Raw genomic sequence first — 17,953 nt, 5'->3', positions numbered from 1 at the left:
GTTTCTTCTCTGTCTCTTCTTAAACCCTTACGATGGTTCTATCCCCTGTGCCTTTATTAATGCCAGGCCCAGCACAGAGTAGGCACTTATTAACTCTGCCTGTCTCACAAAGCCCTGGGAGGTGAGTGGTACAAGTGCAATCATCCCAGTCTTACAGATGAGGAAACTCTGACCATTGCATGGCTAGAAGTATGAGACTAGGAGATGGAAATGTCAGTCTAGGTTTCTTCTGAGCCCAAGGCCAGAACTATTTCTGCTACACCATAGGGCTGACCTGCTGAGGGTCAGGAGGGTCATGGAGGGGAGGAGGGTGGACCAGGAAGAGCTTAGCATTGAGCTGACTGAGGAATGGACAAAGCCTAGCACGAACTCGGCCAGGCCCAGGCCCAGGCCCAGGATGCAGAACTCTTAGCTCCCAGTCAGAAGAAAGGAATGTATAAGACAGACCCAGGTCTCAGATGGCCTCAAATCCAGAACTGCTACTTACAGGGAGAGTCTGCAGGTGATAGGAAGCTTGTAGCTCCACTCCAAGGGCCCATTTTCTCGTTTTTGGGTGCCTGCAATGGCCCCACTGGGTTTCTCTGTGGTGATCCTGAACCTGGAAGGAAGGGGAACCCAGGGTCAGGAGAAACTCCCAGGCTACCATGCCATTACAGATTACAGAATGTAAGCCTGAGAGACTGCTGCTTAGTACAATGAGGGACAGAGAGGGAGAGAGAGAGAGAAATCAGAGAGAAAGTAGAGAGAAACAGAGAGAAAGGAGAAAGAAAAGAAACAGAGAAAAGAGAAAGAAGAGAAATGAAAAAAGAGGAGAGAGAAATAGAGAGAAAGGAGAGAGGAAAAAAAAAGAAAAACCAGAGACAGAAAGGAGAGAGAAAAAGAGAGAAAAGAGAAAGAAAAGAGAGAAACAGAGAAAGGAGAGAAAAGATGGAGAGAGAGAAAAAACAGAGAAAAGAAAGAAGAGAGAGAATAAAGATGGAGAGAGACAGAAAGAAAAACAGAGAGAGAAAGAGAGAGATCTCAAATATCTCATTTTATCCTCACAACAACTGTGAAAGTTGGGTGCTATTGTTATCTCCATTTTACAGAAAAGGAAATGGAGGCAGACATAGGCTAAGTGCCTTGCCCAGGGTCACACAGGTATTAAGTGTCTGAGGCCAGATTGCACTTGGGTCCTCCTGACTCCAGGCCCAGTACTCTCACCATTGTGCCATCTAGCTGGCACATGATAGGAATGGCAGCTCCAAGAGGGCAAGCACTGTTAACTTTTTGTCTTTATATCTCCACTCTACTTAAACATCGTGTCTGGAACATAACAGGAACTTAATACATGCTTATTAATCAAGTGATTGGGAGTTAAAATACTTGCATAAAGTCCCCCAGCAGCTCAGTGGAGATGCTGGCAGACAGAGCTCAGGAGTCCTGGCCCCAGGTGAGTACACCATCCTCCATTAGCCTTCCTACTGTGTTCAGGTAAACCTCCTCTCTCGTCCTCAGTCTCTCTGGACCACCACCCACACTGAGGTCCTTCTCTGTTTTTACTGCATAATACTCCCCTCATCTGCAATGTCCTTGCCCTTCCTCTCAGTCCCAAAGGCTCTTTCTCTGATCATTCCAGCCCTGACAGTTTTTTAGTCCTGAATTCCACTTGGTTTCAATTGTTCTCATGATTTCACTGGGTCACCCACAGCATCCTTTATATCCCCAGCACCCAAGAGGGTGCCTGACACCTTCTGAATCTAATTGAATTTAGTTATAGGTACTCTATAGCTACCTAGCAGACTGACTGCTAAGGGGAAGTCTAGGGCACCCACTTGGGAGTTCCTCACCACCAAAGGGAGGCAGGGGTGGGATGACTATGATGGGGAGAGTACTGGTGAGTAAGGGGAGAAAATATTATTATTTTTTTTGTTGGAGGACTTGTCATGGGGAGGAGGATGGAGGAACCACTAAAACAGAAAAGTTAAGAAGCATCTTCTGTGCTGGAAAAAAAAAAACATCCAACTCTAATCAAAGGACCTAGGTTCAAAGCCCACCTCTGACACTTATTCCTTGTGTGACCTGGGAAGTGACTCTTTACTCCCCTGGGCCTCAGCCTCCTCATCTGTAAAATGGGTTCTTTGACTTCTAGGGTCCCTTCTGGCTCTATGAGCCCTTCCCACCCTACCGGGGCACACTGTTGCCAGTCTTTCCTTGCCCCACCCCCCAACCCCTGGCATACATGATCTCCTTGTTACGTCGAGGCCCACCAAAGGGGACAAAGGGGAGGCTGCCGGTGGCTGCATGGTACAGGGTCACCCCAATGCTCCACAGATCTACTGTCACCCCAAATGCTTTCTGCTGAGGCTTCCGGAGCACTGCTCGCTCATAGACATCTGGGTGCTGTGGAAGGAACAACCAAAGAAGGACCATTGTTGGCATAATATCCTGTGGGGGGCACAGATGTTCTTTGTGCCTATGGCCTCCATGCCTCCTTCCTCTTCCGCAGTCTAAGACCCAGCCAATTTGTAATTCATCTAAGTCACCTCCTCACCTCGAGAGTGGGAGCTGCCCAGAATCACAGTTTCTGACACAATGAGGTAACATGCCAGAGTAGACAGAATATCAGACTTGGAGTCAGAAAGATCTGAGTTCAAATCCTGCTGTGGTCATTAAACAAACTGTGTAGCCCAGGGCAAGCCTTCTCTAGGTCTCAGCTTTCTCATCTGTATAATGCATTTGGACTTGATGATTGCTAAGGCACTTCTAACTCTTAATCTAGGATACTATGTATGACACAGAAATTGTGATGCAAAAATGGTGTCCTTAGGCTGTGACCTTCTCTGTCACAAACTCTCTGGGCTTCAATTTCCTCCTCTATAAAGGGGCTGGACCTTCCAGCTCTAAATCCCACCATTCTATGAGATAAGCAAATCTCACTCTGCAATGGCCCTTGACTCCCTTCAGAACTCTTTACCTGCTCTGGAAACTGTCCCTAACTTCCCTTTCCTGGCTGCAGGCCTCTAAAGAAGATGGGCCCCAGGGCAGGAGAAGTCAGACAAAAACAGGTTGGAGGATGAAGGATGGTCCAACCCAGGCTACAGGAAGTGGAGAGAAGGCAATGGATATCCGCCCCCCCACCCCAGTAGGTCTATCATTATTAGTGTATTACTATATATTAGTATAATATGTACTAATGTTATAGTATAATATACATGGCATAATATATACTGATACCATAGTATAAAATAATACATGGTATAATATATACTTATAGCATAGCATATAATGCATAGCATAATATATACTGATATCATAGTATAATATAATACATGGCATAATATACACTGATACCATAGTATAAAATAATACATGGTATAATATATATTGATACCACAGTATAATACATAGTATAATATATACTGATATCATAGTATAAAATAGTACATGGTATAATATATACTAATACCATAGTATAATACATGGCATACTATATGCTGATACCATTGTATAAAATAATACATGGTATACTATATACTGATAACATATACCAGTAGCTCTTCACAAGCAGGGGGATGGACTGCATAATATCCCACTAAGCTCTGGGGAAGTTCCAGGGAACAGGCTGTAGAAAAGGTTCCCAGTCCAGAGCACTCAGCATACACAACTTACCAGGTACTCTTCAGTCCCATAGACAGAGACAAACTTTTCATCATCTTCCAGCTCCCTGGCAGCCCCAAAATCCGTCAGCTTGTAGATGCTCTGTCCGTCCTCTCCCAAAAGCCTCATGATGTTCCCGGGCTTGATGTCCCTGTGCACAATGCCATTCTCTCGGAGGTGGTTCATGCCAGCCACTGAAAACAAGGGGAGATGTTTGTCTTAGGAGGGAGAACTCCCTGAGGGGCTGAGCCAGGAGGGTGACAGAGGGGACTGTTGGCATTTGTTGTTGTTTTTCAGTCCTATCTGACTCTTCATGACCTCATTTGGGGTTTTCTTGGCAGAAACCCTGGAGTGGTTTGCCATTTCCTTCTCCAGTTCATTTTACACATGAGGAAACTGAAGCAAACAAGGTTAAGTGATTTGAAAGGTAGATGCTATTATTACCCTCAATTTATAGATGAGGAAACTGACACAAACAGAAGTTAAGTGATTTGCCCAGGGCCATACAACCAATAAGTCTCTGAGAATGTATTTGAACTCAGGAGTCCTCCCTGGTGCTCTAGTGGTTAGGATTCAGTGCTCACTCCCTCAGTCCAGATCTGATTCCTGGTCAGGGAAGAAACTTTTGGGGCAACTAGGTGGTGCAGTAGATAGAGCCCTGAGCTTGGAGTCATGAAAACCTGAGTTCAAATCCGGCCTTAGACTCGCTGTGTGACCCTGGACAACACTTAACTGTTGTTGCCTAAGAACAAACTCTATTTGTTTTCATTAGATCAATCAAAAGCACTTAGTAAGCACTTACTATATACTCAGCACTCCACTAAGCACTGAGGATACAAAGAAGAAAAACCAGTCTCTGTCATCAAGGAGTTTACATTCTAATGCGAGAGGGAACATATATATATATATATGTTCATGTATATATATTCATATATATGAAAACACACACGGATATGTATACATACATACATACACATATACACACAGATATACATACACACATATATACACATATACACACAGAGATAGGTCTGTATGCATATGTATATACATATATGTGTAAATACCCATAGACACATATACATACACATCTATCTATCTGAACATGCAAGATAAATACAGATCAGAGGGAAGGTAGCCTGAGAGTCATGGCCCTAGCCATTGCTAGGAGGGGAGGCTGGGCTTCAGAGCCAAAAGGGGCCTCACTGCGTAGGTTTGCCTTTGTTCTCAGATGACAAGGTTCCTAGGATCTTAACACTTGAGCTGGAAGGGGCCTTAGAGACCATCTAGTCTAACCCTTTAATTTTACCAAGGAGGAAACTGAGGCCCTTTGAGAATAAGCACTTTGTCTAAGGTCACCCAGGGGACAGTGCACTTAGAGTCAGAAAGACCAGAGTTCAAAGCCAGTCTCAGAAGCTTATTAGCTGTGTGACCCTAAGCAAGTGACTATGGGGATAACATTAGCACCTAAGTCATGCAAGGAAGGCACTCAAATGGCAGTCAGAAGCGTTACAAGGACACTCTCAAGGTCTCTATGAAGAACTTTGGAATTGATTGCATGACCCGGGAGATGTTGGCAAAGAATTGCCCAGCACGGAGCACCCGTATCATACAGGGCTCTATGAGTGAAGTATAGCTGCAGTAGGCCCCCCAAAAGGGAGAGGCACAAACTGAGACGTCCCCTCCCTAAACGTTCACATGGACTATCTGTGCCCCACCTGAAGCAGAGCCTTCCAAGATTATATGGGTCTGATCAGCCACAGTGGACATACGTGAGAACAGAAGACAACAGCCAACCTCACAGGGCTGTTATCAGGATCAAAGGAGATGACATATATACATATACATACACATATATACATATATATGATACACACACACATATGCAAAGTGCTTTGCAAACCTTAAAGGACTATATAAATGCTGGCTCTTGTTATTATATAGCAGTCAAGATATGAATCCAGGCCTTCTGACTCCAAATCTACCACTCCCCGATAAGTTCCATGGTGAAGAGAAAGTGGAAGAAGGCTCGAGCCCAGGGCTCAACCCACCCATGCACCCGACGCCCAATTATTCCTCCTGGAACTCACCCACACAGCGCAGGACCACCAGAAACTCAGCCTCTGCTAGGCCGAAGGCGTTCTCAGGGTTCTCCAGCACACTGAGGAGGCTACCGCTGGAACAGTATTCCATCACCAGCACCTTGTCCTTATCGCTGCCCTGGGGAAAGGATGCCCACAAAGGCCTCTCCTCAGAGCCCCTTGAGAAGGGAAGGTGCTGGTAGCTCCTGGCCCCTCCTTTACCCCAATCCTACCTGAGGTCTCTGAGCAGAGGATCTGAATCCTCTCAGAGGAGGCCACTCTTTCTTTGCTTCCCCAGCCCTTCTTTCCTGTTCCCATCAGGCTGATCAGTTCTCTATCTCTACCCTCCATCCACAGCAGGCACTCTCCTTGCCCTGAAGGGGACACTCCCCTCTACCCCATAGAGCTCTTCTCCACTGGGCTGGAGCCCTCCCCATCCAATTTCTAGTCCTATTCTTGCATTCAAACACGTCTCCTCCGGGAAGTCTTCCCTAACTAACATAATTGGTTCTAATTATTCTTTTACCCCATGGACATAATAGGTATACAGACATCTTGCAGGTTTGCTAGCTTGTATATGATTTTCAGTCTTTCCTTTTTTGTGTCCTAACCCCCCTCAGCTAGGGAACTAACTAAAGAGGTCTCCTTCCTTCTCTATATTTCCCTCTGCAATGCCCCAATACATCAAAAAGCATTTATTAAGCACCTAATATGTCAGTCAATAAACATTTATTAAGTACCTACTATATGGAATGCTAGTTGCTGGGACTTCAAAAAGAAATGAAACAATCTCTGCCCTTCAGAACCTTGCCTTTTATTGGGAGAACCATGCACGTATGTGATTACATACAACATAAATACAAGGTAATTTGGAGGGGAGGCTAGCAACAGGAGTAGGCAATCAGGAAAACCTTGGCATATAAGATGATACCTGAGCTGATCTATGAGGGAAATTGGAGGTTCTAGAAGTGGACGTGATGAGGGCATGCATTACAGGCATGAAGGATGGGCAGTGCAAAAGGAACAGGGGTAGGAGATGGGGTGCCACAAATGGCCAGTTTGGCTGGAATGTCCACCATCAGACCAAAGATATAATGTGTAAAGGCCAGTTTGGCTAAAATATAAAGTATAATGAGACTGGATATGTAGATGGGTGCCAGGATGCCAAGAAGGGCTTGAAATGCCAAACACAGGACTTTGTATCTGGTCCAGGAGGCAATAGGGAGCCATTGAAGTTTACTGAATAAGAGAGTGATTTGGCCAGATATGTACTTTGGGGAAATCACTTTGTAAATGATATGGAGGCTAGACTAGAGAGTGGGAGAGCCTTGGCTAATTTACTGAACGTACCATCTCCTCCACAGCGAACAGCTTGACGATGTTTTGATGTTTCAGCTTCCTCAGGACCTCAAACTCCCTCACGCGTACTTCTCGGGGGCGTAGATAGCTGGCATTATTGAAGACTTTCACAGCAACGAGTTCCCCAGATTTCTATAGGTGATGGGGAAGGGTGGCAGGGAGGATCACGCTGAGTCCCACCGCTGCCCTGGGGAGTGGCCATTCACACTGTCCTCCATACACTCTATGAGTTAGCACTGGAGCCCAGGAAAGCCCAGATGGGCTCCTAAGAGGATTCCCAAGCTTCCTTGGGATATGAGACACTTCAGCCCTGGGGAATGAGGTATGGTAGATGCCTCTCCAGGACTGATTGAGGACAATTAGACAAAAAAAACAAGTCCCCAACTACAGCGTCTTCCTTTGGAATGTCAACTGCATCATGGGATCATAGATTTATAGTTGGAAAGAGCCTTAAAAGTCAACCCCTTCATTTTACAGATGAGGTCACTGAGGAACAGAGAGATTTAAGTGACTTGCCTATGGTCACACAGCTAGTATGTGTGTGAGGAATGGTTTGAATCCAGGTTTTCCTTACTCCAAGGCCAGTACTCTAGCGACTACTGTCGCCATTTTCTTCTAGCACCTCAGCATTTCCCACTTAGACTGCTAAATAGGGGGAGCTAGGTGGCACAGTGAATAGAGCACTGGCCTTAGAATCAGGAGGACTTGAGTTCAAATCTAGCCTCAGACACTGAATGTGTGACCCTGGGCAAGTCACTTAACCCAGATAGCCTTCCAAAAACAAACAACAAAAAGATAACTATAATAGCTTCTTCTCTGAGATTTTAATTTTTCCTGTGCGTTGCGGACAGACTACTTTTCCTGAAATATTTCTTCTAATGCATCACTCCCTAACTCAAAGAATCTGTAATGGTTCTCCACTGCATAGTAACTACAAATTTATCTATCATTTTACTGAGTATTTTCATCATGACAAGTCTATGAGGTAGGTGGTATTAGTATTATCATCATCTCCATTTTACAGATGAGAAAATTAAGGTTTAAGTTAAGTTAAGCGACTTGACAGTAGTCATATCACAGAGAACTGGGCCTTAAACTCAGGTCTTCTGAAAAAGGCACTCAATCTACCAGCCCACCATCCATGAACTTACCCTGTTTCGAGCTCTGTACACACTGGCGGTGGCCCCCTGGCCCAGGAGATCATCCGTGTGCCAAAGGTAATTGGCTGTACTTTGCATTTCCAGCGTCCACAGCAGCCCCCTTTCTGCCCAGAAGAAAAGAAAGGCCAGGGGCCATGGAAAGGTATTCAGCAAATCTGTGGGTGTCCCCTCACCAATCTGACAGTCTTATTTCCCAAGATTATCCCTTATAGCTAATTGGGTTGGTAGTTTCTACCTTTTAGAGCCAGAGAGAAGAAATCTTGATTCACAGATCGTGACCTCTTGAAGGTCACACAGCGTAGCACCAAGAGAGTAAGCATTTGAACCTATCTTCCTAAAATCTGAGCATCTCCCACCATGCACCTGTCTCCTAAGAACTTTCTCACCAATGCAGAAAGAAACTTCTTGCCTCAGCTATCTCTTCAAGGGACATAAGCGCTCTACATTACTGATATCTGAACTTGGGATTATACCAGGAAGCAGAAACAATGTTGGGGGAAGGGCCCCAGGGTCAGGCACTAAACCACAACACCAAAAATCTCCAAAATTTCAACACAAGCCTGGAGCCCCTCCCCATTGGCTCACCACGGGAACCCACGCTTCCTGCTTCAGCAAACCACCACCTTCCTGGCAGCTGGCTTGGGAGTTTGCCTCATCACATCCCGGGGGGAAAAAGGAATGGCAAGAGATGGAGACCTCTTAGCAACCTCAATCCCAATCCCGGCACCCATTGCTATCCTTCTGAGGGCTATTTCTTACAAAGCTACTACTTTTAGAAGGTCTTTCTGGTAAGTCCAAGGAGTAATCAAGATCAAACCAGTGCGTGTAACAAAATTTAAGAAGATTCCCCAGGTAATGGTTTGATAGAGAGCCATATAGGGGAGATGATGGGGATGCCTAATATATCTTTCCCAAAACACCCTTTCTTGAATTTGCTAGATAGCAAATACCCCTGAGACTTTAATTCAGCCTTCAGCCATGGTCTGCTAGGTTTAAAGGTCTAGGAATCTTTGCCCTTAGAGCTGGTAGGGCTTCCCCACCTTTAGGAAAGTTTTCTTCTGGTTTTCTAGGGATGCATCTGGGATCCAGAGAGGCTGCTACATTCCTAAGTAACACAAAAGGTCCCTAAAATCTAATGTGAATGAATTTATCAGATCTTCCCCATCAAGACTGGGTAGGAATCAGCAAGGAAGCACTGGCTGCCTTTGGGGTAGGAAGTAAGGAATCCTCCAGTGGTTAGAGGGGAGGTCTGAGGGAGGAAAGAGGAAGTTAAATTCTGCCCACTGTCAGTAAAGTAGGGCCCAGGTACAGGGAAAGGTGACAAAGGGAATCTCCTAAGCAGCCGAAAACGTTCAAGAGGACCCTGGACGAGGCGTCAGAGGGCTCTGCCCTCTCCAGACCGTGTCAGACTAGGATTGGAAACTCCCTGAGGACAGTAACCTGCTCATCTTTTCATGCCCTCAGGGAAGCATGAGGCAGGTACTTAGTAAATATTTGCTGAATTCATAATCTAGAGCCTATACGTTATTTTTTTTTCAGAAATTATTTTTTTTCAAAAATTTTTCAGAAATTATTATTTTTGAAGTCAGGCATGAATAGATTTAAGGATCATGCAGGATGCCCTACGTGTATGGTCATGCCTTAGGATTGGGGATGCAAAAACCAACCAAAAAACCATCCTTACCCTCAGAAAGCTTCCATTCTAGGGGGCGGGGTCTGGTAGAGGAATGCAGCATTTACACAGATAAATAAATGCAAAATAACTAAGCACCTCCTGTGTCCCGGCACACAGTAGCTCCAAGCACAGAGGAAGGGGGAATTAAATCAGTCAAATCAAGCCCCACCTGTCAGGGGTCTAGGTCACACTTACCAAACACACTCAGCACCGCTTGGACACCTGGGTGTTCTCAGAAAGCCTGCCGGATAGCCTTCCTGTCCTAGGGAAGCCCAGAAGTTAAAATGCACCTGAAAGAACCAAGAGGAGAGTCTCAGTGCCACCTGGCTGGTGCAGCAGGAGGCTGAACCCTCCTCATCCTTCCTCAAAGGCTGCCTGCCTCAGCCCTTTAACCCTTTCCTGTTTGTCACCCTCCCCACAGGCTGGGGCCCTGGGGCCAGGCTGGGGCTTTCCACACCTATCACCCCCCCAGAAACTCAAAGCTATTTCCTCTGCTTTGGATTCAGGCCAGAGACACAGCATCCACCTGGGAGAAACAAAGACACCAGAAACCAGACCAGAGAACAGAAAGCAGAAGGGGTGGAAACCTAGTCTCCAGAGGAGTCTGGGTATAACAGAGGAGAGGAAATGGCAACATGTAAGCTCCCTGGATTTACCTCTTCTGTCTTCTTCTGGGCCCCCTCCCCACTCTCTTCCCGTGCCCCCAGGAAGATAAGATCAGAGAATTCAGGGCTGCAAAGGACCTTGGGGATCCCATTCAACCCCCTCCTCATTGTGCAAGAGAAAGCTGAGCCCCTGCAGCCAAAGGTCCCCCTGCACCCAAGAAAGGACTTAAACATGGATGGGTAGAGGAGAGATGCAGCTGCAGGGAGAGGAGGCACAGGTCTGGGCACTACCCTGTGCCAGCAGCGCTCCCAGTGCCCCAGAGACAGCCAAGGGCCACTGGCACGGCATGATGGTTCCCGTTCTCTCCCCTCTCAGTTCCTCCCACCCAGCCCCTATCCAGCCCACTAACCACCCAGAGCATCGGTGCACAAGGACGCTTTCCCTCCCCCAGCCCCGGGCTGCCACAGCTGCAATGCTAGGGTCCTGCTGCCTGAAGGTAGAGTCCCAGGTTCACCTGAGGCCCCTGCCCCAGTGGGTAGGGCTGGGCCAGGCCAGGCCAGGCAGATCACAGTGCAGGAGTCAGGAGCTGGAGCCCTCCTTTTCCCAGCTCTACCATAGCACCCAGCCCAGCTCAGCTCGAACCTTGGCTCTCCTTCTTCTCCAGTACTTCCTGATTTTTGTCTCTCTTTCTTAAAGAGACAGGGGCCCTTACTCAGAGGCTGGTCCCCACCCTAACCAGAAAGAGAAGCTTCTCTGTCCCTGAAGAGAGGAGACAGATCCAAGTGGGAGCCTGCCAAGGAATCTCGGAAGGCCTGGTAGACCCCAGGTCCCAGATGCAGGAGGTCCCGTGGGCTCTGTGCAAAGCCCAGGGCTCAGCCCCACTTCACTGAGCCTGCCAGCTCGCTAGCCAAGATGCTGAGGCAGGTTTGACAAGTTAACTTAGGCAACTGAAATCACAAGCTCCCTTCAGTAGGCAGACTTCCCAGACCACCTCCACTCTCCTCACTTTGGCCTGCTTCCAAGGAGACCCTGAACCCAAAGCGTTCCCGAGGGCCAGCACAATGGCCTCCTCTCCCTCCTCTGATCGATTCTCCCTGAAGGCCTTGGGAGAGAGCCTTGTGGGGATCATACTTTCCTTTTGGCTGATGGGAAACGAAACCTAGGCAGGGACTGGCCCACAGTTGTGCAATGACTGCTAGGAATCAAACCCAGGTGTCCCAACACCCCCGCCGCCAGGAGCCACTTTTCTAAGACCCAACTGCTGGCTCCCGCCAGCTCTCCAGTTAGAACTGGAAAAGAAGAGGGTTAAAACCAGGAAACTCCATGTTTCTGCATAAAGGAGCAAGGGACTTTCCCAGGGCCACACCTGATGGTTTCCTTTCTCTGCCCCACCCCTGACACCAAAGCCTGTGTTGTGTTCTGACACAGATAATGCAGATCAGGTCAGCTTTAGGCACATGTGCCATTTGGATGCACAAATACTCTACCCAAGAGGCAGCAATGATAGAGGCCAGTATTGGTGCTACCTGGCCTGGACACGGCCCCACATTCACATCCTCATCTTTGTCCCACTGCCAAGGAATCTAGGAAGGCCTGGTTGACCCTGGGTCCCCTAGGCAGGAGGTCCTATGGGCTCTGTGTGAAGCCCTGGGCTCAGCCTCATTTCACTGAGTCATTTCACAGAGCCTTGGACTCTACCCTGAAATGAGAGCACTGATAGGTGACCTTTTACCTTCTGCTGATTGGAAAGTAGGCCTCTAGGTCATTCTCTGCTGGCTCCATACCCTGCTCCCCTGCCCCCTGCCCCCATTAGAATGTAAGCTTCTTAAAAGCAGGAACTACTTTGCTGACTTTTATGTGTATCCCTAGCATTTAACATAGTACCTATAGAAATAGTTTAATAAATACTCTATCATCTTCCTTCCTTCCTCCCTCCCTCCCTCCCTCCCTTCCTCCCTTCCTCCCTTCCTTCCTTCCTTCCTTCCTTCCTTCCTTCCTTCCTTCCTTCCTTCCTTCCTTCTTTCCTTCCTTCCCACCTTCTCTCCCTCCTACCTTTTCTCTCTTCCTTTTTTCTTTTCTTTCTTTCCTTATTACATCCTTCCTTCCTTTCTCTTCTTTCCTTTCTTCCCTCCCTCCTTCCCTTCTTCCTTTTTTCCTTTCTTTTTCTTTCCTTCTTCCTTCTTTTCTCTTCCTTCCTTTATTTTTTTCTTCCTTTATTTCTTTTCTCCTTCCTTCCTTTCACCTCTCTATCTCAGGGATTCTTAACTTTTTTTTCTGTAATAGACACCTTTGGCAATTAAATAAAACCCATGGACCCCTTCTCAGAGTAATTTTTGTTGCCAACATTTATAATCGAAGGAAATGCTAAATTTAGGTTAGAGAAATTAAATATGTAATTTTTTCTCTCCTATCCAAGTTCACAGACCCCCTGAAATCTATCCATGGACTCCTTTTGGGTGATCTAGGATTGGTATTGTTTTGAGCTGGAGATCTGAGTTTGAATCCAGAGTGTGATGCACTTATTTGCCATATGACCATAAACCAGTGAATTAACCTCTTGGAGTACTGGCTGATCTCATCTGTAGAATGGAGATACTACTTTCTCTGTCTTGTAGGGTAGAGTTAGGAAAGTGCTTTGTAAACCTGAGAGCACTTTATAAAAGTGAATTGTGATCATACTGCCCAGAAGAATTCTGGGCCAGTTTCTCACTTTAGTACAAAGTCTCTCCGTTTTTGTCCCATTTAGTGAAAATTCTCCCCATTATCCTCTTGCACCTTCAAATATTTTTCTTCTTGCTTCCTGAGGTCAGGTTGGTGGACCTAACCTGGAAAATCATTAGTCAGAATTCTAAGACCCTCACCTGATTTGGGCAGGTTGTTCAATTGTGACCGAATCTTGTGATTTCTTGGCAAAGATACTGGAGTGGTTTGCCACTTCCTTCTCCAGCTCATTTTCAGATGAGGAAACTGAGGCAAACAGAGTTAAATGACTGACCCAGGGTCACAGTTAGTAACTGTCTGAGGCCAGATTTGAACTAAGGAAGATGAGCCTTCCTGACTCCACGCCCTCCACTGTACCCCCAGCTGCCTGAGATTCAGGTGAGAGTCATCTATAAACTTTTTAAAGCTCTTCACAACCTGGTTCCTTCCTACCCTTCCAGTGTCCTTACATACATTTGACTCTACAATCCAGTCCAGGCGTGCTGGTGACCACTAACTGCTCACATGCTTCATCCTCCATCTTTGAAGGCCTGGAGTGCACTCCATTTTTATTGCCACTTTTGGAATCCCTGGTTTCTTGGAAAACTGAGCTAAAATACCAACTTGTACGTGACACAAAACTTTATTGCCACATCCCCTCCAGCTTGCTGGTGCCTGCCCTCAGAAAATGACTTCTGTTAAGTTTTCCCATATTCTGTATATGCTTATATGTGCACATCTCTCCCCAATTGGAATGGGATTTCCTCAAGGGCAGGGATTGCTGCTTTTGTGCAATGTATCCTGAGTGCTTGGCACAATCCTGACTCTTAGGCATTGAATAAATGCTCAATCAATGTAAACAACCGATAAGCATTTGTTAAGCCCCTACTATGTGCTGAGCACTGTGCTAAGTGCCAGGGGTACAAAGACAAAGAAATGAAACCATTTCTACCTTTAATGGGCTGATGTTCTCTCAGGGCTGGGAGATGGGATAGGGACATTCAGGAGAGAGGCAACAAGTACTTTATAGAAATATGAGCAGAATAAATAGGAAAAAAGTTTTAATAAAGACAAAAATATGCAAAGTACTTCCATGACAAGGTAGTTTGAGAGGGAGGGAGCTAGCCGCTGTGGTGGTGGGGAACCAAAAAGGTTTCATGCAGAAGATGGTGCTTGAATTGCATCTTGTACTGGAAAGGATTGCAGTGCTTTGGACAGAAATAGGGAAATCTGGAATGGCCATGTGTCTAGGGGAAAAAGGAGTCTACTTTTAGATATATTGAGTTTTTAAGATGTCAGTTTTAGATGCATTGAAATGTTTCCTGGATATCCAGCTTGAAATATCCAATAAGCAACTGACCCTCCCTGGCTTTTTTCTTTCTTTTTTTTTTTTTTTTTGCTTTTTTTGGAGAGCAAGGAAATTGGAGTTAAGTGACTTGCCCAAGGTCACATGGCCAGTAAGTGTTAAGTGTCTGAGGCTGATTTGAACTCAGGTCTTCCTGACTCCAAGGCCGATGCTCTATTCACTGCCCAACCTAGCCAACCCTCCCTGGCTTTCTTTAAGTTCCTACTAACACCCCACCTTCTACAGGAACCCTTTTTAATTCTAATGCCTTCCCTCTGTTAATTATTTTCAATTTATCTTGTACTTAACTTTTTTTGGGTATATATTTGTTTGCAGGTTGTCTCCCCCATTGGATTATAAACTCCTTGAGGACAGGGACTGCTTTTTGCCTCTTTTTGCATCCCCAGCTTTTAGCACAATGCCAGTGCACAGTAGTCACTTAAATATTGATTGATTGATTCATATAGGTCTGAAGCTTGGAGGAGAGATTGGGGCATATATAGATCTAGGAGTCATCTATATAGAAATGATAAACCCATGGGAGCCGATGGGGTTACCAAGAGAGTATCAAGGGAGAAAGAGGAGCAGGCTCTGGACAGAAAAGAGCCTTGGGGAACACTCACAGTTAGGGGGGGCATGACAACTGTGATGCAAATGAGACTGAAAAGAAGTGGTCAGACAGGGACGGGGAGAAACAGAGGGGTCTTCGAGGAGAAGATGGACAACAGTGCCAAATGGGCAGAGAGGTCAAAAATCATGAGGCCTGAGAAAAGGTCACCAGACTGGGCAGTGAAGAGAGCCCCGGCTACTTTGGAAGGAACTGGCTCAGGTGAGAGAAAGGAAGCCAGGCTGCCAAGGACTGAAGAGGGTGAGAAAGGAGAAGCAGAGGAAGCAGAGATAGACACCTTCTCACCCTTTCTTCGATCACAGATACTTGTGTACATGTTTTTTCTTCCACAGATTGTAAATTCCTCGAAAGCTGGCATATGCAGTATACTTAGTTGGTGCCTAATAAGTGCTTGCTGAGGGGCAGCTAGGTGATGCAGTGAATAGAGGACCGGCCCTGGAGTCAGGAGGACCTGAGTTCAAATCTGGCCTCACACACTTACTGGCCGGGTGACCTCGGGCACGTTTAACCCCAATTGCCCTGCCCTCCCCCTTCCAAAAAGCAAAACAACCAAAACAAAACCAAAAAAGTGCTTCCTGAATAGTTTGGGCTGTGTGTTGCCTGTTGCAGCCTGCTTTACTGCGGCACCCAGCATCAGATTTGCAGGCTGGTGAAAGTCCCATTCAATGGGGTGGGGCAAAAAAAGAAACAACAAAACAAAACATCGAGCCTGATTCTGTTGTAAGAATGGAACACATGGGTTAAAACCCAGCCTGAACCCTTACTTTTTGCTCTCTGACTGAGGACTCAGGAGCATATCAAATCCCAGCCCTTTTCACTGACCTTTCACCCTTGTCAATCAAAGGAGACTCACAGACCCCAGGAGATTAGATATGTTTTTGCTGGCACCTGTTGGCCTTGAACTCACTCCTCCCACCTAGTAAGAATATACTTTTGAACAGCAGTAAGAAGCCTGTTACATGTTTAATGTTTAAAAGAAATGTGGAAGAGTATCAGGGAAACAGAGCAGTGGCCAAGGGGCGGGAGGTGGAAGGCAGGAGGGAGAGGATGGTGAGGGAGCTTGTTGCAGAGGCAGATAGACTGGCAGGGAGGTGGGGATGCTGCTGTTATTACTTACTCCCCTTCACTAAAAAATTGGCCTTTTTCTTAACTCCAGCCTGTCGGAATCCCTGTTGGCCTCTCCCTTCTAGAGGGAGCTTCTGGACCCCTGGATGTAGCACAGAGAGGTGGTGGAGAGGGGCCCGGAGGAACAGCACCTAGCCCTCACACATCCAGGACGCAGAGGAAAGGAAGTGGGGGGAGAGTGGAAAGAACAAGTCAGAGGATGTGGGTGCCACCTATTACCTGTGTGATATTGGCCAAGAGCCCCAGTGCTCTCAGCTGTGAAATGAAGAGGCTGAACTAGGGCACTTCTCAAGTCTCTTCTAGCTTGGGGTATCGAGGACTCTTTAAAGCTGGAGATGGTGGCACGTGAGGATTCTTCTTTCTCTTGTTTTCCAGTCTTGTCTTGCTCTTCATGATCTCATTTGGGGTTTTCTTGGCAGATACTGGAGTGCTTTCCCGTTTCCTTCTCTGGATCATTTTACAGATGAGGAAACTGAGGCAAAGTTAAGTGACTTGCCTAGGGTCACACAACTAGTAAGTGTCCTAGACTGGATTTGAACTCAAGTGGTCCTTACTCCAGGCCCAGCACTCCATCCATTGTTAGTCCCATTATGTTAGGCTTTCATGAGATCTTGTATGGGGATTGAGCAAATTTTGAGAGTGCCCATTGTCAACCACTGGTTTATAGCAAGTTTTTCCTGGAATAGTTGAACTAACTGGAACTGAGAGGGGGGGCAATCCTAACTCTGTCCTCAGGGCTTTGATATGTCCAGGTCTCTTTGGCATTGTTTGGTATAGTTCCTTCCTACTCCAACTCACAGGAGGGGAACCATGGGAGCCATGAGTTATCCCAACCAAACTTCCCAACTTGCATGGGGAGGCAGAATCTACATACACCACTTGGGAACAGCAGGGCTTCAGGTATGAGACCTCTAGGGTCAAGGGCAGAGAGATGGGGATGGTTCAGCGAAAAGAGCAGTAGCTCTAAAGCAGGAGGGCTTGGGTTCTACCTATGACACTTATTGCTTGTGTGACCTTGGATGGGTCATCTGACTTCTTTGGACATGGAAGCTAGACTAGCTGGCCTTGCTGGTCCTTTCAAGCATTAAAATAATATTTACTAGCATTTATATGGAGCTCTAAGCTCACATCCACCCTAGAGGCAAGTGCTATTATAGATGAGGCAGAGGTGAGGCCTAGGGTCACACAGCTTGTAAGGACTGGAGGCAGAATTCAAACTCAGGTCTCCCTTTAACACTCTATACACAGTGTCATCTAGCTTCCCCTAGCTGCCAATATCATGCATCTATGACCCCGTGTCCAAGTTTCTCTCAGAGCAAGGAAAAGGAAGGTCTGCTTTAAATAGATGAGCTTAATCATAATTAAGGGAATGCAGAGAGAATCAAAGCTATGGGGCTAATCTTGCCTCCCATAGACAGGCAAGGATTCCTGGGGCCTATTTCTTGTCTTGATCACGGAATAGTGGAAGGAACCAACAAGCTATGCCCAAGAAGACTTATCTACCTGGAGTAGGGGGTCTATTGTGCCTGAAATCCAGGCATCGTTGAGTTGCACTGCAGCATGCTTGCATGGGTTCTGGATAATGCACAATGCTCTCATGCCTTCCCAGTAACCAAAGGAGTTGAAGCAGGGCTG

General features: G+C 46.5%; 1 protein-coding gene across 1 annotated transcript in view; it reads right to left on the bottom strand.

Annotated features, from left to right (window-relative positions):
* IKBKE (inhibitor of nuclear factor kappa B kinase subunit epsilon) overlaps positions 1-10,138 on the bottom strand; it is a 30,334-nt gene extending 20,196 nt beyond the window's left edge. The window contains 7 exon segments of the mRNA XM_069074717.1: positions 488-598; positions 2,222-2,382; positions 3,652-3,833; positions 5,730-5,859; positions 7,071-7,211; positions 8,231-8,343; positions 10,110-10,138. Of these exon segments, the coding sequence (XP_068930818.1) occupies positions 488-598; positions 2,222-2,382; positions 3,652-3,833; positions 5,730-5,859; positions 7,071-7,211; positions 8,231-8,317 (812 nt within the window). The 5' untranslated portion in view covers positions 8,318-8,343; positions 10,110-10,138.
* Between the last annotated feature and the right edge of the window lie 7,815 nt (positions 10,139-17,953).

Source organism: Petaurus breviceps, unplaced genomic scaffold (genome assembly GCF_028583685.1).
Source record: "Petaurus breviceps papuanus isolate PSGF00001 unplaced genomic scaffold, PetGlider_PUasm1.0 90895, whole genome shotgun sequence".
In the NCBI taxonomy this organism is placed as follows: Eukaryota; Metazoa; Chordata; class Mammalia; order Diprotodontia; family Petauridae; genus Petaurus; species Petaurus breviceps.
The sequence above is the reverse complement of the archived record's forward strand: the minus strand, read 5'-3'. Positions and strand labels throughout refer to the sequence as shown.